The sequence below is a fragment of the Salmo salar genome, chromosome 23 (assembly GCF_965601325.2).
Source record: "Salmo salar chromosome 23, fSalSal1, whole genome shotgun sequence".
Classification (NCBI taxonomy): domain Eukaryota; kingdom Metazoa; phylum Chordata; class Actinopteri; order Salmoniformes; family Salmonidae; genus Salmo; species Salmo salar.
Genome location: NC_138313.1, coordinates 7,780,680 through 7,803,951, shown reverse-complemented (window position 1 = coordinate 7,803,951; position 23,272 = coordinate 7,780,680). Strand labels below are relative to the sequence as shown.

The following is a 23,272-nucleotide window of genomic DNA, read 5'->3' as shown; positions in this document are numbered from 1 at the left end:
AAAATCTGATTTTAAACTTAACCCTAACCACACTGCTAACTCTAATGCCTTACTATAACCTTAAATGAAGACCAAAAAGCTAATTTCTATTTTCATACATTTTTACAATATAGCTAATTTTGACTTTGCAGCTGGCCCATCTGGCGTAAATCGCTCAGTTCTGCCTCAAGGACAAAACTCATCCCAATAAAAGTCAATTTGCGTAAGAGTCATTAGAAGACAAAAATGAATATTACTAATTGAACGTCATCTATTGCAGGATGAATCAATGTTAGAGTTTACATAGCTGGCCATCAATGGATGCTGCATTTGACTTTATGGGTTGGTTATGTAGGCTTCTTCTAATCCATTGCTTTCTACTACAGAAAATAATGCGATTAGGCTACCTCTTTACATTGAAAAAACAGTGTCAGATTTCCAGTCATTCCAATTAATTTAGTACTCCTTTATCTTCAAGAATAGGACTTGAAAGTATAGATTAGCCGAATGTTTTTTATCTGCCCGTAACCAAAAAACGAAGGACTAGTTACCCTACTCTGTTGATTATGATTTTGTTGTCATGGCGGACCGATTGGGCTCATTGCATTGAGTTGGGAAAAAAATGCTGCTCTCGGAATGACATGCTTTGAGCCCTACCAAAAAGTGCTTTTTGCATGTGAAAAATGTATGCCATATGCTGCATTTGCTAAACGCCTACTATTTTTGTTGTTGATACTGATACCTCAATAATTTGCAGCTGTTTAAGACTGTTTAAGACTATCAAAAGTGCGCAAGTTTGGATTTTTTTTTGTTATTGCACAAATTCAATTGAGCAATAAAAGCCCCACTCGTGGTCTTCTTAAATTAAACTTGTTGACTGTATGGAGGAAGGGAGAAACTCCCTCAAGCTTTTACGCCATAGGCTGGGATCCACACTATGCAGCTGTTGCAAGAGCACATTTTATAAGCTCACTGGCTGTCTACTGGGGACATATTCATTACATTTTGCAACAGAATGGCTGTTTCTTAAACTGAAACAAACTGAACGAAACGAGGTGGGACCTACCTGAATTTGTCTAATAGAAACTTTCGATTTGCTCTGTTTGCTTCTGTTTGGTTCTTAAACGGTAAACATTTCCCTTAATGAATACACCCTGGTCACGAAAACAATGATCGATAGGCAGTATAAACTTCTTTAAAATACACATATACATTTGTGAAGAGCCATCCACAACCCGTAAGGCGCAAATAGCTAAACGAGAGAGCGGCAGTGTGATTCACATCAAAGTGATTTCTGTATCACCCATAGGCTACACCACTGCTGTTGTGCGGCAGGTAGCCTAGTGGTTAATGGTGTTGGGCTAGTAACTGGAATGAAGCTGGTTCAAATCCCAGAGCTGACTAGCTGAATAATCTGTCTATGTGCCCTTGAACAAGGCTTCTGTTAAGTTGCTCTGGATAAGAGCCTCTGCTAAGTAGGGAAAAAAAAGTGTTGTCTGTAGAAAAGCTGTACAAACAAAGTTTCTTTTTTGTCCTCCAAACATAAAAAAAAAAAAAAAAAGAGCCTGCTAAATGACTAAAATGAAAATGTAAAATGTCCTTACCTCCAAGCGTTTATTCAAGTTGAATCATTTTTGGATGCCGACAACAGACGCACCATTGGTAGACATAGCTTGGACTAAAGCCTACAAAAGCCTATTCCTGCTCTTTTCCCACAATCCATCAAATGCATTTGGTGTGTCATCATAGTGGTCTTTGATTTGTGGTCAGACTCCCTCAGGTGGAACAAACCAAAAATAAAGCCTTTTTTATGCTGATTTGAATGCCAAATAATTTTTGCGCAAACATCCTTTCTGAATTTTTAATTAATCGTCCATTTTTTTTTTTTTTAAGTATCTGTAATCTGATTACAATAATTTTACTGCTAACGTAATTACATGTAATCCATTACTCCTCAACCCTGCGTGTGTGCGTATGTATGTATGTGTGTTTGTGCGTGCCCCCGTGGACCAACGTGGACCAACTGCCAACCCAACTGAAGGAACTGGTTTTCAGTAGTGTTCCAGACACTGTTTTATATTCCCCTAGCTCTGTACTGCTGGAGAGAAGTAAATATTGTACTCAGTCTGCTCCAACTGGAACCTCTTTTACTAAGAACTATTTCCTATGCTGTATGTCTGTCACATGTTCTAATTCCCTTTATTGACACCCCTCATGCATAGCTAATTCAGTAGTTCAGTACATGTGACTCTCTGTCACTCCTACTGTACAGCATGGGGACAGACAGTGAGTGATGTTACTATCATGGGGACATTGAGTAATGGTTATGTCAATAAATGTGTCCTGGATGACTCTGGGGGATTGGGTGTCTGTCTCTGACTGGCCTGGTTGTCTGGTTGGACTACCCCCTCGTAGTGTAGTTATGGGATTCCCCTGACTGCCTGTCATGATGTCACCTTCTCTCCCTGGTGTGTGTGGGTTCCCAGAGCAGCCCTGAATGTTCTAGAGAGGGACAGAACATTCTAGAGGCCCGCCAGAGAGCCAGTGGAGACCCCTGAATGAAAGATGAAACACACGCGTGTGCTACACATATACTCACGTGTGTGTGTGTGTGTGTGTGTGCGCGTGTGCACGCGTGTTTCTGTCTATGTGTGTGGTTGTGGGTGCTGAGTAGGGTGTCTGGGTCAGGGGCAGGTTAGTTATGCTTGGCTTGGGGTTTTTCGTATGAACACTGTAGCTGCTGTTGGGCTAGAGGAGGCAAAGGGAGGGGGGTGAGGGTTATTTTCCTCTAAAGCTAGCAAAGTTATTACACTTTTTTTCTCTGCTGCACCTGGCATGTGGCATGTCTCGCCCTTACCTTCTACTCCGTATCTCACCCCTCCCTGACCCTCAAGGTCCCTCTACTAGCAGCCTAGACCTGTCTGTCTATGTATGTATGTATGTATGTATGTATGTATGTATGTATGTATGTATGTATGTATGTATGTATGTATGTATGTACCTCTCTCTACTGTTAGCTGGGGTGAGTGGGATCTAGCCAGCCCAGCTCTGCTTCCTGCTACTTATCCTCCAATTAGTATTCTCACAGAATCTCTAGATTCCAAATACTGTGGAGGGAGGTCTCTTCTTGGTAAATTATTAACACAATGCTGAATGGGAGGGAGGAGAAGCATGGCCAGTATAGCCGATTGCGACATAATCTAAGCCTGAGGGATGGGGGGGATGAAGGAATGAACTCAGGCCAGAAGTAGAGGTGAAGAAAGGAGGAATGACAGGAAAGGAAGACTGTTTCCTACAAGCTTCGGGTCCACTGTCATATCAGTACACCTCATACATGTCGAAGCATACTTTTATTTTTGTTCTGCCACTAACCCTCTGTCTTTCTCTATTCCCTTCTTTGTTTTTCTCTCTCTGCAGCTCTTCCTCCCAAGCCGGCCAAGCCCATGACTCCAGTGAGCAGCAGCAATGGTGTGAAGGAGGGGGCTGGGGGGTCGCTACAGGAAGCAGAGTGGTACTGGGGAGACATATCAAGGTAGCACTCCGCACACCAAGCACATGCACAAATAGGGCTCAACCAGTGCCCGAGCAGCTGCCCTTTTGCCCTCCTATGAAAGTGCCCTGACAGCTCAGGGGATCAGTGTTTTTCACAAGTACATTGAGTAGCCAGCCAAATCGAAAAAGTAGCTAGCCAGGCTCCCCTGGGCTGGGGGGGTTCTGGTTAATACATTTTTGCCGAACAAGCTCTATTTTGGTGGCCTCTGGTATACTCTAATGCTAGATTGTATTTTGAAACAGCAACTATCAGGAAATAACCCGTATCCAATTGTTTCACACTTTTACAGTCAGTGTTCGTTTCGTCAGCTGTTGTACAATATGATATAAAACACAGGCAAAACAAAACTGGACTGCACTGGGCATTTATAGAATCCTGTAAGAGTCTGCTGACTTCCACAGGCTTCAAACTTCCTTTTAAGAGGCACAGAAAGCAGCAGTTGACTACTCCATTGTCAACATTTTGATTAAATCAGTAGACCTATATCAATTTGAAAATACCATATAAGTATCATTAGTTTTTAAAACCATTCAAATGGTTTTCTTTTATCATATTTTAGACCAGAGTGAGGCTCTGTCTCCACTAGCCTACCTATTGTTCCTTGCAGTGAGGAGGATTCACCATCTTCAGCACGTTTTCATAATTTATCTGCAGTTAATCGCCAAAAAGCCTACCAGTATGCAAATTAGGGAGCCAAATGAACAGGTCTCTCGCTTGCGTTTCATCTTGCATATCGGTAGGCTACTGACGAGTCACTCACTTTAATGTCACTTTCTGGCTAGTCCTGATAGACTTCATATCAAAAATGCAAACGGTTGGGCCATTTGGCCAAAAATCTACTGGCCCGAACTGAATTTCTACTCGCCCGGAAATGGTGTAGTTCTTAAATTATTTGGGGTCATGCAGGGCCTATAGGTTGGCATGCTTTTTCTCTATATTCGGCTATATTTGGTTACTATGATATGTATTAAAAAGCTGTGTAATATAATTTAGCAATGCAAGTCATTACTCTATTCTTTAGAATTGCATTGTATTAATTGCAGTCATTTTTGTTTCTGAAGTATGTCATTTTGAAAGGATTTGAAAATCGGACGCTGCCCCTTTAAGACAAAAAAGAGACATCGCCATGACTACAGTAGGCTAGCCAAGAAGAATGCTAAGTGTTTTTTCGTAGCTTTCTTTATGCAGACTATCAACAGGAGCCAATATATTGCTTGTATGTTCTCTTTTGAATGTTTGATTTGGTAAATGACTTTCCCTAAAATAAATAAGCCCAGCGACTAGATTGATGGGAGCTTGTTTTTGCTCTGGACAGCTCACGTGTGCTGTGTGAAGGCACAAACTCATGTACTGCTCCTGTGCTCGAAGTTGTGGTGCCAATCATATTGCTCAAATACAAATAGCATGACATTTATGTGTGTGGTCTTCAATAGTTTTCAATGGTAGACCGTGACAGAGTAGAACTGGAATGCACTGAAAAGTTACTGGCCCCATGTGTTTTTAATGTCCCTGGGCCAGCGGGCCATCGTTAATGTCAGACCTTGCATGCAAAATAAAATAAATGAATGTGCCAGAAAACAATAGGCTAAGTGGATTTCTACACATCGTTACCACATTATATGAGACGTGAAAATTAACTCACATATGGGAGGTGCAAATTCATGTTCTCTCCCTCAGTGTAAAGAAATTTGACTGCAACCACAGCGCACACAACACACACATCCAGGTACAAAGAGGTGGGCAGACAGCAGTGTTTACCTGTTATCTCTCACTTTGTGAATGACAGGCACCTGTCCTCCTTTCAATAGATTGCTAGAAGATGGATATCCTTCATTCTATTGGGAAAGGGCTCTGCAGACTTTTTTGGACTAGCAAATTGGAAAGTAGTGTAGTTAATTTAAGTGGACAAAGTAGCCGGCTGAAAATGAGTCTGTAATTGGCTGTGTAGCAAACAGCTGACACTAGTGGAAAACAATGGGGGATTTTATATTATGATTTACTTTTCAATGTTTTAATTTTAAATGTAATGAAGTGCACATCAAACTAGCTAATTTCATGAACTTGTATCTCTGAAAATTCACCAGCCCCATGCGCACACTTCTGCATGCAGTGGCTACTGGGTACAGATTTCTACACATCGTTACCACATTATATGAGACGTGCAAATGAACTCACATTATATGGGAGGTGCAAATGCCTAGCACCACTCCCATTCCCCAGGCGCTCTCATTTGTTGACTTCTGTAACTGTAAAAGCCTTGGTTTCATGCATGTTAACATCAGAAGCCTCCTCCCTAAATTTGTTTTATTTACTGCTTTAGCACACTCCGCCAACCCTGATGTCCTAGCCGTGTCTGAATCCTGGCTTAGGAAGGCCAACAAAAATCCTGAAATTTCCATCCCAAACTACAACATTTTCCGACAAGATAGAACAGAGAGATAGCCTGCAGAGTTCTGTCATACTATCCAGGTCTGTACCCAAACAATTTGAGCTTGAACTTTTAAAAATCCACCTTTCCAGAAACAAGTCTCTCACCGTTGCCGCTTGTTATAGACCCCCTCAGTCCCCAGCTGTGCCCTGGACACCATATGTGAATTGATTGCCCCCCATCTATCTTCAGAATTTGTACTGTTAGGTGACCTAACTGGGATATGCTTAACACCCCGGCCGTCCTACAATCTAAGCTAGATGCCCTCAATCTCACACAAATTATCAAGGAACATACCAGGTACAACCCTAAATCCGTAACCATGGGCACCCTCTTAGATATCATCCTGACCAATTTGCTCTCTAAATACACCTCTGCTGTCTTCAACCAGGATCTCAGCGATCACTGCCTCATTGCTTGCGTCCATAATGGGTCCGCGGTCAAACGACCACCTCTCATCACTGTCAAACGCTCCATAAAACACTTCAGCGAGCAGGCCTTTCTAATCGACCTGGCCCGAGTATCCTGGAAGGATATTGACCTCATCCCGTCAGTAGAGGATGCCTAGTTGCTCTTTAAAAGTGCTTTCCTCACCATCTTAAATAAGCATGCCCCATTCAAAAAATGTAGAACTAAGAACAGATATAGCCCTTGGTTCACCCCAGACTTGACTGCCCTTGACCAGCACAAAAACATCCTGTGGCTTTCTGCATTAGCATCGAATGGCCCCTGCGATATGCAACTTTTAAGTCAGGAACCAATTTGCACAGTCAGTTAGGAAAGCTAAAGATAGCTTTTTCAAACAGAAATGTGCATCCTGTAGCACTAATTCCAAAAAGTCCATGGAGAATAAGAGCACCTCCCCCCAGCTGCCCACTGCACTGAGGATAGGAAACACTGTCACCACCGATAAATCTACGATAATCAATAATTTCAATAAGCATTTTTCAATGGCTGGCCATGCTTTCCACCTGGCTACCCCTACCCCGGCCACAACAGCTCTGCACCCCCTGCAGCAACACTGTGTTAACAAACCTCCAAACGAGCTTCAATGCCATACAACACTCCTTCCGTGGCCTCCAACTGCTTTTAAATGCTAGTAAAACTAAATGCATGCTCTTCAACCGATTGCTGCCCACACCCGCCCGACTAGCATCACTACTCTTGACGGTTCTGACTTAGAATATGTGGACAACTACAAATACCTAGGTGTCTGGTTAGACTGTAAACTCTCATTCCAGACTCACATTAAGCATCTCCAATCCAAAATTAAATCTAGAATCGGCTTCCTATTTCGCAACTAAGCCTCCTTCACTCATGCTGCCAAACATACCCTCGTAAAACTGACTATCCTACTGATTCTTGACTTCGGCAATTTACAAAATAGCCTCCAACACTCTACTCAGCAAACTGGATGCAGTCTATCACAGTGTCATCCGTTTTGTTACCAAAGCCCCATATACTACCCACCACTGCGACCTGTATGCTCTCATTGGCTGGCCCTCGCTACATATTCGTCGCCAAACCCACTGGCTCCAGGTCATCGAAAAGTCTTTGCTAGGTAAAGCCCCGCCTTATCTCAGCTCACTGGTCACGATAGCAACACCCACCCGTAGCACGCGCTCCAGCAGGTACATTTCACTGGTCATCCCCAAAGCCAACACTTCCTTTGGCCACCTTTCCTTCCAGTTCTCTGCTACCAATGACTGGAACGAATTGCAAAAATCACTGCAGCTGGAGACTTATATCTCCCTCTCTAACTTTAAGTATCAGCTGTCAGAGCAGCTTACTGATCAATCTACCTGTACTCAGCCAGTCTGTAAATAGCACACCCAACTACCTCATCCCCATATTGTTATTTATCTTCTTGCTCTTTTGCACCCCAGTATCTCTACTTGCACATCATCATCTGCACATCTATCACTCCAGTGTTAGTGCTAAATTGTAATTTTTTCGCCTCTATGGCCTATTTATTGCCTTACCTCCCTAATCTTCTACATTTGCACACAATGTACATAGATGTTTCTATTGTGTAATTGACTGTACGTTTCTTTATGTGTAACTCTGTTGTTTTTAAGGAACTGCTTTGCTTTATCTTTGCCAGGTTGCAGTTGTAAATGAGAACTTGTTCTCAACTGGCCTACCTGGTTAAATAAAGGTGAAATAAATCAATAAGAGACAGTTTGAATACTAGTAGGCTACGTTTCAGTTGGATCTGTCATGTGTAACTCTCACTGTTAGGAGCAGAGAAGGGGGCAATTAGACTAGGGAGGGGCACGGTTGTTCAAATATCCGAACGGACTTCAGTATTCGATTATTTCTATTTTTATTTTATTTAACTAGGTAAGTCAGTTCTGAACAGTGGGTTCGGCCTCGGAACAGTGGGTTAACTGCCTTGTTCAGGGGCAGAATGACAGATTTGTACCATGTCAGCTCAGGGATTCGATTTAGCAACCTTTCAGTTACTGGCCCAACGCTCTAACCACTAGGCTACCTGCCGCTCCAACTTACTAGGAGTGCATTAATTTTTAAGACAAAATGCTTTGTCTAAAATGTTATTATCAATGTGGCATTGCTACATAGCCTACAAGGATAGACCATTACATAAAACATGTTTATAAAACAACAGTTTTAGGCTCCATGTGTAGCAAGTGAAGTGGGAGATTTCTAATCAAAAATTATGGAATTAAGTTGGCTAAATGAGAAGGAGTAGGCTACAATGATCAACCAACAGAGAGGCTGTTGTTTCATATGAATGGAGTTGTTGTAGACAAGGGTGCCTCAAAATAGCCTCAATTAGCCTTGCTACTTTAGCTAGCTAACTGGCTAATTAAGCTGGCTACTGATGGACTTCAGTGACGTCAAAGTGAGTGACTCGTCAGAAGCCTACCAAATTGCATTGGTAAGAGTGCTGTTCATTTGGCTCCTTCAATTACATACTGGCAGGCTTTTTGCCAATTAACTGCAGATAAATTATGAAAACATTTGATGGCGATGGTGAATCCTCCTCAGGAACAAAAAGGTAGGCTAATGGAGAGATAGACTCACCTGGTCTAAAATAGGATAAAAGAAAACCGGTTGAATTGTTTTAAAAGCTAATGATACTTACAGTGAGGGAAAAAAGTATTTGATCCCCTGCTGATTTTGTACGTTTGCCCACTGACAAAGAAATGATCAGTCTATAATGTTAATGGTAGGTTTATTTGAACAGTGAGACAGAATAACCCAAAAAAAATCCAGAAAAACGCATGTCAAAAATGTTATAAATTGATTTGCATTTTAATCAGGGAAATAAGTATTTAACCCCCTCTCAATAAGAAAGATTTATGGCTCCCAGGTGTCTTTTATACAGGTAACGAGCTGAGATTAGGAGCACACTCTTAAAGGGAGGGCTCCTAATCTCAGTTTGTTACCTGTATAAAAGACACCTGTCCACAGAAGCAATCAATCAATCAGATTCCAAACTCTCCACCATGGCCAAGACCAAAGAGCTCTCCAAGGATGTCATGGACAAGATTGTAGACCTACACAAGGCTGGAATGGGCTACAAGACCATCGCCAAGCAGCTTGGTGAGAAGGTGACAACATTTGGTGCGATTATTCGCAAATGGAAGAAACACAAAAGAACTGTCAGTATCCCTTGGCCTGGGGCTCCATGCAAGATCTCACCTCATGGAGTTGCAATGATCATGAGAACGGTGAGGAATCAGCCCAGAACTACACGGGAGGATCTTGTCAATGATCTCAAGGCAGCTGGGACCATAGTCACCAAGAAAACAATTGGTAACACACTAAGCCGTGAAGGACTGAAATCCTGCAGCGCCCGCAAGGTCCCCCTGCTCAAGAAAGCACATATACATGCCCGTCTGAAGTTTGCCAATGAACATCTGAATGATTCAGAGGACAACTGGGGGAAAGTGTTGTGGTCAGATGAGACCAAAATGGAGCTCTTTGACATCAACTCAACTCGCCGTGTTTGGAGGAGGAGGAATGCTGCCTATGACCCCAAGAACACCATCCCCACCGTCAAACATGGAGGTCGAAACATTATGCTTTGGGGGTGTTTTTCTGCTAAGGGGACAGAACAAATTCACCGCATCAAAGGGACGATGGACGGGGTAATGTACCGTCAAATCTTGGGTGAGAACCTCCTTCCCTCAGCCAGGGCATTGAAAATGGTTCGTGGATGAGTATTCCAGCATGACAATAACCCAAAACACACAACAAAGGCAACAAAGGAGTGGCTAGCCAGTCTCCAGACCTTAATCCCATAGAAAATCTGTGAAGGGAGCTGAAGGTTCGAGTTGCCAAACGTCAGCCTCGAAACCTTAATGACTTGGAGAAGATCTGCAAAGAGGAGTGGGACAAAATCCCTCCTGAGATGTGTGCAAACCTGGTGGCCAACTACAAAAACTTCTGACCTCTGTGATTACCAACAAGGGTTTTGCCACCAAGTACTAAGTCATGTTTTGCGGAGGGGTCAAATACTTATTTCCCTCACTAAAATGCAAATCATTTTATAACATTTTTGACATGCGTTTTTCTGGATTTTTTTGTTGTTATTCTGTCTCTCACTGTTCAAATAAACCTACCATTAAAATGATCATTTCTTTGTCAGTGGGCAAACGTACACAATCAGCAGGGGATCAAATACTTTTTTCCCTCACTGTATATGATATTTTCAAATTGATATAGGTCTACTGATTTAATGAAAGTGTTGACAATGGAGTAGTCAACTGCTGCTTTCTGTGCCTCTTAAAAGGAAGTTTGAAGCCTGTGGAAGTCAGCAGACTCTTATAGGCATGCAGTCAAGATGGGAACTACCAGATGGTATGATAGATCAACTATGGCAGCAACAAGTTTGTCTAACTAGCGCAAGTCAGGTGGTTGGGTGGTGTGGTGTGTGTGTGCGAAGGTTCCTGTTTGTCTTGTGTGTTGGTATTGTGCATATCTGAGTTTGTTTGGCGAGAAGGTGCCTTGAGTCGAGTCATGGGATCGCATAAATCAATACTCAAGTCAATCTCATGATCACGGAAGTCCCTTTCATTTCAGGGCTGCTGCTTTTTCACAATTCTCTCTCTCTCTGTCTCTCTCTCGGCTGTCTTATATTAACTGGGATATGTACTGTACAGTATGGGTTGGTGTCAAGGGGTAGAGAGGATGTTAGAAGGAAGAACCTTTGAAAGGTCCAATGCAGCTGTTTTTGTCTCAATATTAAACAATTTCTGTGTAATAATTAAGTACCTTACTGTGACAGTTTTCAATTAAAATATTCAAAAAGAAACAAAAATAGCTTAGCAAAGAGCAATTTCTCAAGCAAGAATTTTGCTAGGACTCTCTGGGAGGGGTCTGAGTGGGGAGGGGAAACTGAAAAATAGTTGTTATTGGCAGAAAGGTTTGGAACTCTTTCTTATTGGTATATAAACTAATTTATCACCTGGTGATGTCACCAGGCAGGCCAAAACACCATCCCACCAAAACAGGCATAAATTTTAGACGGTCTTTTCAAACAGCTCTCACACTAAAAGGGCATTATCATAATTTTCACAAATGTATATGAAGCACAGGTAAATCATATTTTTGACAGTACTGGGCCTTTAAAATGAACCTAAATCTCCAGTCTAGCAGTCTGTTTGTGTGTCTGTCTCCAAACCACACTATGCCTATAGAGCAGAGTCTCCCAGCCAGGCAGGTTTTAGCAGCTTACAGGCCTGCTTAGTGACTGGCTTTACTTGACCCCCTGTTTCATCTACACCATGTGTAAAGTGCAGCTTAGCTTACCACCACCAGCCAAAGCTGACACACATCTGAGGCTGAAGCTGCACACACACACACACACACACACACACACACACACACACACACACACACACACACACACACATATATACACACACACACACTTACAGACTGACACACACACAGACCTGTCTCAGTAGTGTGAAACGTAGATGGACTAGAGCAGAGCTGCCTACAGAAAGTTAACATAGATACACATATAGAAATGTCCTTGTTTTTGAAAGAAAAGCTCATTTTTTGTCCATTAAAATAACATCAAATTGATAAGAAATACAGACGCCTCACAAGTCCTCAACTGGCAGCTTCATTAAATAGTACCCGCAAAACACCAGTCTCAATGTCAACAGTGAAGAGTTGACTCCAGGATGATGGCCTTCAAGGCAGAGTTGCAAAGAAAAAGACATATCTCAGACTGGCCAATAAAAATAAAAGATTAAGATGGGCAAAAGAACACAGACACTGCACAGAGGAACTCTGCCCAGAAGGCCAGCATCCCGGAGTTGCCTCTTCACTGTTGACATTGAGACTGGTGTTTGCGGGTACTATTTAATGAAGCTGCCAGTTGAGGACTTGTGAGGCATCTGTTTCTCAAACTAGACACTCTAATGTACTTCAGTTTCTTGGCAATTTCTCGCATCGAATAGCCTTCATTTCTCAGAACAAGAATATAGTGATGAGTTTCAGAAGAAAGTTATTTGTTTCTGGCCATTTTGAGCCTGTAATCAAACCCACAAATGCTGATGCTCCAGATACTCAACTAGTCTAAAGAAGGCCAGTTTTATTGCTTCTTTAATCAGGACAACAGTTTTCAGCTGTGCTAACATAATTGCAAAAGGGTTTTCTAATGATCAATTAGCATTTTAAAATTATAAACTTGGATTAGCTAACACAATGTGCAATTGGAACACAGGAGTGATGGATTCTGATAATGGGCCTCTCCATGCCTATGTCGATATTCCATAAAAAAAACAGCAGTTTCCAGCTTCAATAGTCATTTACAACATTAACAATGTCTACACTGTTTTTCTGATCAATTTTATGTTATTTTAATGGACCAAAAGGGAACTTTTCTTTCAGAAACAAGGACATTTATAAGTGACCCCAAACTTTTGAACGGTAGTGTATACAGTTGAAGTCGGAAGTTTACATACGCTTAGGTTGGAGTCATTAAAACTCGTTTTTTAACCACTCCACAAATTTCTTGTTAACAAACTATAGTTTTGGCAAGTCGGTTAGGACATCTACTTTGTGCATGACACAAGTATTTTTTCCAACAATTGTTTACAGACAGATTATTTTACTTATAATTCACTGTATCACAATTCCAGTGGGTCAGAAGTTGACATACACTAAGTTGACTGTGCCTTTAAACAGCTTGAAAAATTCCAGAAAATGGGACCACGCAGCCGTCATACCGCTCAGAAAGGAGACGCGTTCTGTCTCCTAAGAGATGAACATACTTTGGTGCAAAAAGTGCAAATCAATCCCAGAACAACAGCAAAGGATCTTGTGAAGATGCTGGAGGAAAAAGGTACAAAAGTATCTATATCCACAGTAAAATGAGTCCTATATCGACATAACCTGAAAGGCCGCTCAGCAAGGAAGAAGCCACTGCTCCAAAACCGCCATAAAAAAACAGACTACGGTTTGGAACTGCACATGGGGACAAAGATCATACTTTTTGGAGAAATGTCCTCTTGTCTGATGAAACAAAAATAGAACTGTTTGGCCATAATGACCATCATTATGTTTGGAGGGAAAAGGGGGAGGCTTGCAAGCCGAAGAACACCATCCCAACCGTGAAGCACGGGGGTGGCAGCGTCATGTTGCGGGGGTGCTTTGCTGCAGGAGGGACTGGTGCACTTCACAACATAGATGGCGTCATGAGGAAGGGAAATGATGTGGATATATTGAAGCAACACCTCAAGACATCAGTCAGGAAATTAAAGCTTGATCGCAAATGGGTTTTCCAAATGGACAATGACCCCAAGCATACTTACAAAGTTGTGGCAAAATGGCTTAAGGACAATAAAGTCAATGTATTGGAGTGGCCATCACAAAGCCCTGACCTCAATCCTATAGAAAATTTGTGGGCAGAACTGAAAAAGCATGTGCGAGCAAGGAGGCCTACAAACCTGACCCAGTTACACCAGCTCTGTCAGGAGGAATGGGCCAAAATTCACCCAACTTATTGTGGGAAGCTTGTGGAAGGCTACCTGAAACATTTGACCCAAGTTAAACAATTTAAAGGCAATGCTACCAAATACTAATTGAGTGTATGTAAACTTCTGACCCACTGGGAATGTGATGAAAGAAATAAAAGCAGATATAAATAATTCTCTCTACTATTATTCTGACATTTCACATTCTTTAAAAAAAAGTTGTGATCCTAACTGACCTAAGACAGGGATTTTTTACTCTGAATAAATGTCAGGAAGTGTGAAAAACTGAGTTTAAATGTATTTGGCTAAGGTGTATGTAAACGTCTGACTTCAACTGTATATATAATTTTTTAAGAAAATCAGGTTAATTTTCATGGCCTAATCTAGTCGTCAGTCAGTGTTTCTCTGGCTAGTTTGGGTTGTGTTTCATGCTCTTATTTCTCAAATGCACTGTTTACAATGCATTACACACACACACACACACACACACACACACACACACACACACACACACACACACACACACACACACACACACACACAAAACCGAAAGTTACCCAGGGTGCATAGTTAGGAGAGGGTTTAGGGAATTTGGCAGTAAATTAACCCCCCCTCCATCTTCATCTAAGCCTGGGGCAGCAGTGTTCGAGCAGCGCTGTGTCATGTCAAATAAACTCCACACACTGCCCCACATCCCCTTTACACACATACACACACACACACACAGGGCCCCAGCTGCTCCGGTAGGCTGAAGTTAACCCCCGCCATCCAAGAGACGGCCATGGAGAGGTCAGCTGACTTGAGGTGGGAGGCTGCTTTCTCAGCATGACGAGGCTTACTGCCCACACTGGCCCAGACACACAGACCGATAGACAGACACACAGACAGACGGAGGGAGGGATGGAGGGTGAAGAGAGGGGAGGGAGGGATGGAGGGTGAGCAATCTGCTCTGCAGACAGACAGGAAAGCCCCTAAAGCCTGTCTGGGATACAGACTGGAGCCATTTAGGATGTATGTGTGTGTGTGTGGTGTGTGTCATTTTAAGGTAAACCATCCCAACGTGTCTCCATTGTCCAGACGGTTTCAGCTGAGAGGTGGGACACAGGCCACTGCCTCTGCCTGCAGCCAGTTTGCGCACACACACACACACACACACACACACACACACACACACACACACACACACACACACACACACACACACACACACACACACACACACACTCAACAATGTGTGCCGGTCTCTCCTGTCTCAAAGACACCAATGTGTTGAGGGAGGGATGGAGGGTAAAGTGTATATTCACTAATGGGAAAGTTTGCAGCCTTTCTTGTAAATGTCATCTGGCCACTGCCTCAGATGTGTAACCGCTCTCTCTCTCTTTCCCCTCTCTTCCCTCTGTCCACCCCCTTATCTTCCCCCTCTCCATCCCTCTCTTCAGGGAAGAGGTGAATGATAAGCTGAGAGACATGCCTGATGGGACCTTCTTGGTTCGGGATGCCTCCACCAAAATGCAGGGCGACTACACACTAACACTGAGGTAGGTTACCACACTACACACTAACAGCGAGGTAGGTTACCACACTACACACTAACACTGAGGTAGGTTACCACACTACACGCTAACAGTGAGGTAGGTTACCACACTACACGCTAACAGTGAGGTAGGTTACCACACTACACACTAACAGCGAGGTAGGTTACCACACTACACGCTAACAGTGAGGTAAGGCCTGGGACACTTCACTCAAGAGTTTATGTACAGTCGTGGCCAAAAGTTTTGAGAATGACACAAATATTCATTTTCACAGTCTGCTGCCTCAGTTTGTATGATGGCAATTTGCATATACTCCAGAATGTTATGAAGAGTGAGCCGATGAATTGCAATTAATTGCAAAGTCCCTCTTTGCCATGCAAATGAACTGAATCCCCCCAAAACATTTCCACTGCATTTCAGCCGTGCCACAAAAGGACCAGCTGACATCATGTCAGTGATTCTCTCGTTAACCAAGGTGTGAGTGTTGACGAGGACAAGGCTGGAGATCACTCTGTCATGGTGATTGAGTTCGAATAACAGACTGGAAGCTTCGAAAGGAGGGTGGTGCTTGGAATCATTGTTCTTCCTCTGTCAAGCATGGTTACCGGCAAGGAACACGTGCCGTCATCATTGCTTTGCACAAAAAGGGCTTCACAGGCAAGGATATTGCTGCCAGTAAGATTGCACCTAAATCAACCATTTATCGGATCATCAAGAACTTCAAGGAGAGCAGTTCAATTGTTGTGAAGAAGGCTTCAGGGCGCCCAAGAAAGTCCAGCAAGCGCCAGGACAGTCTCCTAAAATTGATTCAGCTGCGGGATCGGGGCACCACCAGTATAGAGCTTGCTCCGGAATGGCAGCAGGCAGGTGTGAGTGCATCTGCACGCACAGTGAGGCGAAGACTTTTGGAGGATGGCCTGGTGTCAAGAAGGGCAGCAAAGAAGCCACTTCTCTCCAGGAAAAACATCAGGGACAGACTGATATTCAGCAAAAGGTACAGAGATTTGACTGCTGAGGACTGGGGTAAAGTCATTTTCTCTGATGAATCCCCTTTCCGATTGTTTGGGGCATCTGGAAAAAAGCTTGTCTAGAGAAGACAAGGTGAGTGCTACCATCAGTCCTGTGTCATGCCAACGGTAAAGCATCCTGAGACCATTCATGTGTGGGGTTGCTTCTCAGCCAAGGGAGTGGGCTCACTCACAATTTTGCCTAAGAACACAGCCATGAATAAAGAATGGTACCAACACATCCTCCGAGAGCAACTTCTCCCAACCATCCAGGAACAGTTTGGTGACGAACAATGCCTTTTCCAGCATGATGGAGCACCTTGCCATAAGGCAAAAGTGGCTCGGTGAACAAAACATCAATATTTTCGGTCCATGGACAGGAAACTCCCCAGACCTTAATCCCATTGAGAACTTGTGGTCAACCCTCAAGAGGCGGGTGGACAAACAAAAACCCACAAGTTCTGACAAACTCCAAGCATTGATTACACAAGAATGGCCTGCCATCAGTCAGGATGTGGCCCAGAAGTTAATTGACAACATGCCAGGGCAGATTGCAGAGGTCTTGAAAAAGAAGGGTCAACACTGCAAATATTGACTCTTTGCATCAACTTCATGTAATTGTCAATAAAATCCTTTGACACTTCCATGGTAACATCTGACAAAAATATCTAAAGACACTGAAGCAGCAAACTTTGTGGAAATTAATATTTGTGTCATTCTCAAAACCTTTGGCCATGACTGTACAGAGGAAGTTTTTTTTATGAGGTAGTAGTCGATAAAAGGTATTATTAAAATGTATAATCTTTTAATTAATTTATAGGAGTCTAAATGGTTCTCGAAAGCCCTCTTTCATACACGCATCCTCTCTCTGTGTCCTTTTCTTCTCTGTAGGAAAGGGGGGAACAACAAGTTGATCAAAATCTACCACCGGGATGGGAAGTATGGTTTCTCCGACCCCCTGACATTTGGTTCTGTGGTGGAGCTGATTAGTCACTACAGACATGAGTCTCTGGCCCAGTACAACACCAAGCTAGACGTCAAACTCATGTACCCCATCTCACGCTACCAGCAGGTAGGTACACACACACACACACACACACACACACACACACACACACACACACACACACACACACACACACACACACACACTCCATCTATCTACACTTCTTTTTCCACCCTCTTTTTCTTCTCACTGTCCTCTTCCTTTACTCTCTTTCTCCTCGGAACCTATCTTCCTCCTCTCCCTGCTCTTCTCCTCTTCCTCCCCCACTCATCCTCTCCTGTGCATCCCCAGTCAATCTAATAAGTAGTGCTGGGGGTTGTTCCCTTCCTTCCCAGGCAAAGTGCCTATACAGCAGGATTCACATCATGGTGAAATATTACCATGCTTATTCTCCTCTCGCTCTCTCTCTCTCTCCTCCTCTGCTGTGTGCTGTACCATGCTGCAACGCACAGCTCCCTAAATAATTACACGCATCTTCCATGTCAAAAGGCCGTCCCTGCATTTATATATTTTTTTCTCGTTCCCTCGTTCTCGCTCTCCTGACGTGGTTCCCGTGCTCAGCCAGTCATTACTCAAAAGCCTCAGCGCGGAGCATTCAAACCCCCCCCTTGCACCTAGGGAAAGGCATCATGGGTCCTGAATTAATCAGGAAGCCTCCCTCTGTAAGCACAATCAGACAGGTTAATCCCCAACTCCTGTCCTCTTCTCTCTCTTTCTCTCTCTCTCTCTCACTTTCGCTCAGTCTTTTGCACTTCATATCAATGTATCTCCCTCTAATACGCGCTCTCTTTTTCTTTCATGCTCTTTCTTTCCTCTCAGGATCAGCTGGTGAAAGAGGACAACATTGACGCGGTGGGGAAGAAACTCCAGGAATACCACAATCAATACCAGGAGAAGAGCAAGGAGTACGACCGGCTTTATGAGGAATACACCAAGACCTCACAGGTACCGTACACAACACACTATACTGTTAGCCCATCATACCACAAACACCTACCCTGCACCCGCATCACCAAACCCAAAACAGGCTTAGTAGCTAGCTAACACCAACTATGTTCTATTTTAATCAGGAAAGGATCAGCTACACATTAAGAACACCTGGGGGGGGGGGGGTGTATGTCTGTGCCAGGCTGATAAATCGAGACAAATAGACGTAGACTTTATTCATTGGACGATCACACCATTATCAGGCTGATGAATGGAGGACTGATAGCCCTGGTGTCTTTGTTAACTCTCTCAGGAGATTCAGATGAAGAGGACGGCCATTGAGGCCTTCAACGAGACCATCAAGATCTTCGAGGAGCAGTGTCACACGCAGGAGCGCTACAGCAAAGAATACATTGAGCGCTTCCGCCGGGAGGGTAACGACAAGGAGATTGAGAGGTATTCAGGGGGCTTTTTTTTATTGGCTCAGACCTGCTCCAATTGGAATACACTCTGCTTTGTCATCAGGCAAAGTCATGTTTGTGTACATTAGAGAATGTGGTGTCTAGATTGACCTTACGTGTTTAACAAAATGTTAGGTTGTGGGGGTGATGGAAATAGGTATGAATAATGGTAGTAGTAGCACAGTAGTACACATACAGTATGCAGTACCCATCCTCCCCCTCTCATCCTCCGCTCCCTCTCTGTCCTACAGGATCATGATGAACTATGAGAAGCTTAAGTCTCGTCTAGGTGAGATCCACGACAGTAAGATTCGTCTGGAGCAGGACCTGAAGACCCAGGCTCTGGACAACAGAGAGACAGACAAGAAGATGAACAGCCTCAAACCTGACCTCATCCAGCTCCGCAAGATCAGGGACCAATACCTTGTGTAAGTAGTAACCCATACAGGAAAGGGTTAAGATACGGTTATCGTATAGGACCAGTACATTGTGTAAGTAGTAACCCATACAGGAAAGGGTTAAGATACGGTTATCGTATAGGACCAGTACATTGTGTAAGTAGTAACCCATACAGGAAAGGGTTATGATACGGTTATCGTATAGGACCAGTACATTGTATAAGTAGTAACCCATACAGGAAAGGGTTAAGATACGGTTATCGTATAGGACCAGTACATTGTGTAAGTAGTAACCCATACAGGAAAGGGTTACGATACGGTTATCGTATAGGACCAGTACATTGTGTAAGTAGTAACCCATACAGGAAAGGGTTAAGATACGGTTATCGTATAGGACCAGTACATTGTGTAAGTAGTAACCCATACAGGAAAGGGTTAAGATACAGTTATCGTATAGGACCAGTACATTGTGTAAGTAGTAACCCATACAGGAAAGGGTTACGATACGGTTATCGTATAGGACCAGTACATTGTGTAAGTAGTAACCCATACAGGAAAGGGTTAAGATACAGTTATCGTATAGGACCAGTACATTGTGTAAGTAGTAACCCATACAGGAAAGGGTTAAGATACAGTTATCGTATAGGACCAGTACATTGTGTAAGTAGTAACCCATACAGGAAAGGGTTACGATACGGTTATCGTATAGGACCAGTACATTGTGTAAGTAGTAACCCATACAGGAAAGGGTTAAGATACGGTTATCGTATAGGACCAGTACATTGTGTAAGTAGTAACCCATACAGGAAAGGGTTAAGATACAGTTATCGTATAGGACCAGTACATTGTGTAAGTAGTAACCCATACAGGAAAGAGTTAAGAGTAACATCAGTATCTTGGGTAAGTAATCTATGATGGAGGAAAGAGTTAACCTTGTAGGTGTATAGTAGGGACCCATACCTTGTGTAAGTAACCCAGTCTGCAAGGAGTTCATACGGGGTTAACTGGAGAACTGCCATATTTTATTTTATTTAACTAGGCAAGTCAGTTAAGAACAAATTCTTATTTACAATGACAGCCTAGGAACAGTGGGTTAAGTGCCTTGTTCAGGGGCAGAATGACAGATTTTTACCTTGTCATTTTGGGGATTTGATCTAGCGACCTTTTGGTTACTGACCCAACACCCTAACCACTAGGCTACACTAGGCTGTATTAAAAGCTTGTGTTTCCTCTGAGCTAAAGGCAGGCTCTTTATAGGGAAGTCCCTGGGCTTCCTGGGGAGAGAAAGGCCATGGCTTCTAGGAAGCCTGTAATAGAATTACCAGGTCTGCCACGTTTCTATACACAGATACATTCAGAGGGGTTGTGCGAGTGCTATTAATTCAATACCTTTTGTCATCTGTTCAATGGAGGAATGATGCGCATAAGGAAAGAAGGGCTTTAACTCGATGTTTGTAGTAATATTTATTCTCTCTCTCTCTCTCTCTCTCTCTCTCTCTCTCTCTCTCTCTCTCTCTCTCTCTCCCCCCAGCTGGCTCAATCACAAAGGAGTGCGACAGAAACGAATTAACGACTGGCTGGGGATCAAGAACGAGAACACAGATGAGTAAGTGTTCAGAGCACGGCCTCGCACTGCAAGGCTCACTCTTATCTGTAGCATGGACATATTGGAACAATAGACTTCACATTGGCTCATTCACTATAGTCTTTTCACTATACTCATGTTTGAGGGATATAGATTTGAGGCAATCGTTCTCATTTGATATGTTGGCTCCACCATAAATCAATCATCTCAAATGTATCTCCGCTAGACCCTATGCTTATCTCTCTCTCCTGTGTGTGTAGAGGGTACTTTGTGAGTACGGAAGAGGATGAAAACCTGCCCCACTATGATGAGAAGAGCTGGTTTGTAGGAGACCTGAACAGAACCCAGTCTGAAGACCTTCTACTAGGCAAACCTGACGGAGCCTTCCTCATCAGGGAGAGCAGCAAGAAGGGCTGCTACGCATGCTCCGTAGTGTAAGTATTCAAGTATATACTATCAATAAGATAAGCATGCTCCATAGTGGAAGTACTCAAGTATATACTATGCATAAGATAAGCATGCTCCGTAGTGGAAGTACTCAAGTATATTCTATCAATAAGATAAGCATGCTCCATAGTGGAAGTACTCAAGTATATACTATCAATAAGATAAGCATGCTCCATAGTGTCAGTGTCTCAATATGTACTACTGATTGAGTCTCTGCGTTGATGATATGCCATGGTAAGTTTTGCTAAATCGTGGTAGTTCAATAATCCTCTGTGAGTGTGTCAAAAACTGCTCTTATACAGTGCCTTTGGAAAATATTCAGATCCCTTCCCTTTTTCCACATTTTTTTTAACGTTAGAGCCTTATTCTAAAATGGATTAAATACAAAAATACCCCAGAATGACAAATATAAAAAAACAGAAATATGACATTTACATAAGTATTCAGACCCTTTACTCAGTACTTTGTTGAAGCACCTTTGGCAGTGATTACAGCCATGAGTCTTCTTGAGGAGTTTCTCCCATTCTTCTCTGCAGATCGTACTCAAGCTCTGTCAGGTTGAATGGGGAGCGTCGCTGCACAGCTATTTTCAGGTCTCTCCAGAGATATTAGATCGGGTTCAAGTCCGGGCTCTGGCTGGGCCACTCAAGGACATTCAGAGACTAGTCCCGAAGCCACTCCTGCGTTGTCTTGGCTGGGTGCTTAGGGTCGTTGTCCTATTGGAAGGTGAACCATGTCAGTCTGAGGTCCTGAGCGCTCTGGAGCAGGTTTTCATCAAGGATCTCTCTGTACTTTGCTCCATTCATCTTTCCCTCGATCCTGACTGGTCTCCCAGTCCCTGCCGCAGAAAAACATCCACACAGCATGATGCTGCCACCACAATGCTTCACCGTAGGGATGGTGCCAGGTTTCCTCCAGACGTGACGCTTGGCATTCAGGCCAAATAGTTCAATCTTGATTTCACCAGACCAGTGAATCTTGTTTGTCATGGTCTGAGTGTCCTTTAGGTGCCTTTGGCAAACTCCAAGCGGGCTGTCGTGTGTCTTTCACTTCAATCTGGACACTCTACCATAAAGGCCTGATTGGTGGAGCGCTGCAGAGATGGTTGTCCTTCTGGAAGTTTCTCCCATCTCCACAGAGGAACTCTAGAGCTATGTCAGAGTGACCATCGGGTTCTAGGTCACCTCCTTGACCAAGACCCTTCTCCCCAGATTATAAGGGCACAAGGCGAGACCCAAAAGCAGACACAGGAGGCAGATGGTTGAGCTCCGATATTTATTACACCAAAAGGGGTAGGCAAAGGCAGGTCGGGGACAGGCGAGAGAGCATAAACCAGGTCAGAGTCCAAACAGTACCAGGCGAAAGGCAGGCTCGAGGTCAGGACATGCAGAGGTTCAGTGAACAGGTCCGAGTCCAAACAGTACAAGGGGATAGACAGGCTCGAGGTCAGAACAGGCAGAGTGGTCAGGCAGGCGGATTCGGCGTCAGGGCAGGCAAGGTTCAAAACAAGGAGGGCTAGGAAAAGACAGAGACTGGGAAAAATAGGAGCTGGGAAAAATGCTGGTTGACTTGGCAAAACAAGACGAACTGGCACAGAGAGACAGGAAACACAGGGATAAATACACCAGGGACTAATGGGGAAAACAGGAGACACCTGGAGGTGGGTGGAGACAACCACAAAGACAGGTGAAACAGATCAGGGAGTGACACCGGTTGCTCAGTTTGGCCAGAACGCCGGCTCTTGGAAGAGTCTTGGTGGTTCCAAACTTCGTCCATTTAAGAATGATGGAGGACACTGTGTTCTTGGGGTCCTTCAATGCTGCAGACATTTTTGGTACCCTTCCCCAGATCTGTGCCTCGACTCAATCCTGTCTCGGAGCTCTACGGACAATTCCTTGTTGGCTTGGTTTTTGCTCTGACATGCACGTCATCTGTGGGACCTTATATAGACAGGTGTGTGCCTTTCTAAATCATGTCCAATCAAC

General features: G+C 43.6%; 1 protein-coding gene across 4 annotated transcripts in view; it reads left to right on the top strand.

Moving 5' to 3' along the window:
* LOC106584012 (phosphatidylinositol 3-kinase regulatory subunit gamma) overlaps positions 1-23,272 on the top strand; it is a 324,331-nt gene that overhangs the window by 294,348 nt on the left and 6,711 nt on the right. For 3 of the 4 annotated variants that reach the window (XM_014168762.3, XM_014168763.3, XM_014168766.3), the window contains 8 exons: positions 3,397-3,511; positions 15,361-15,459; positions 17,355-17,535; positions 18,289-18,414; positions 18,710-18,852; positions 19,109-19,285; positions 20,787-20,861; positions 21,101-21,274. In XM_014168762.3, the coding sequence (XP_014024237.2) occupies positions 3,397-3,511; positions 15,361-15,459; positions 17,355-17,535; positions 18,289-18,414; positions 18,710-18,852; positions 19,109-19,285; positions 20,787-20,861; positions 21,101-21,274 (1,090 nt within the window). Of the gene's footprint in view, positions 1-3,396; positions 3,512-15,360; positions 15,460-15,508; positions 15,522-17,354; positions 17,536-18,288; positions 18,415-18,709; positions 18,853-19,108; positions 19,286-20,786; positions 20,862-21,100; positions 21,275-23,272 lie in introns of those variants that run through there. The other variant, XM_082967896.1, reaches the window with a different exon arrangement.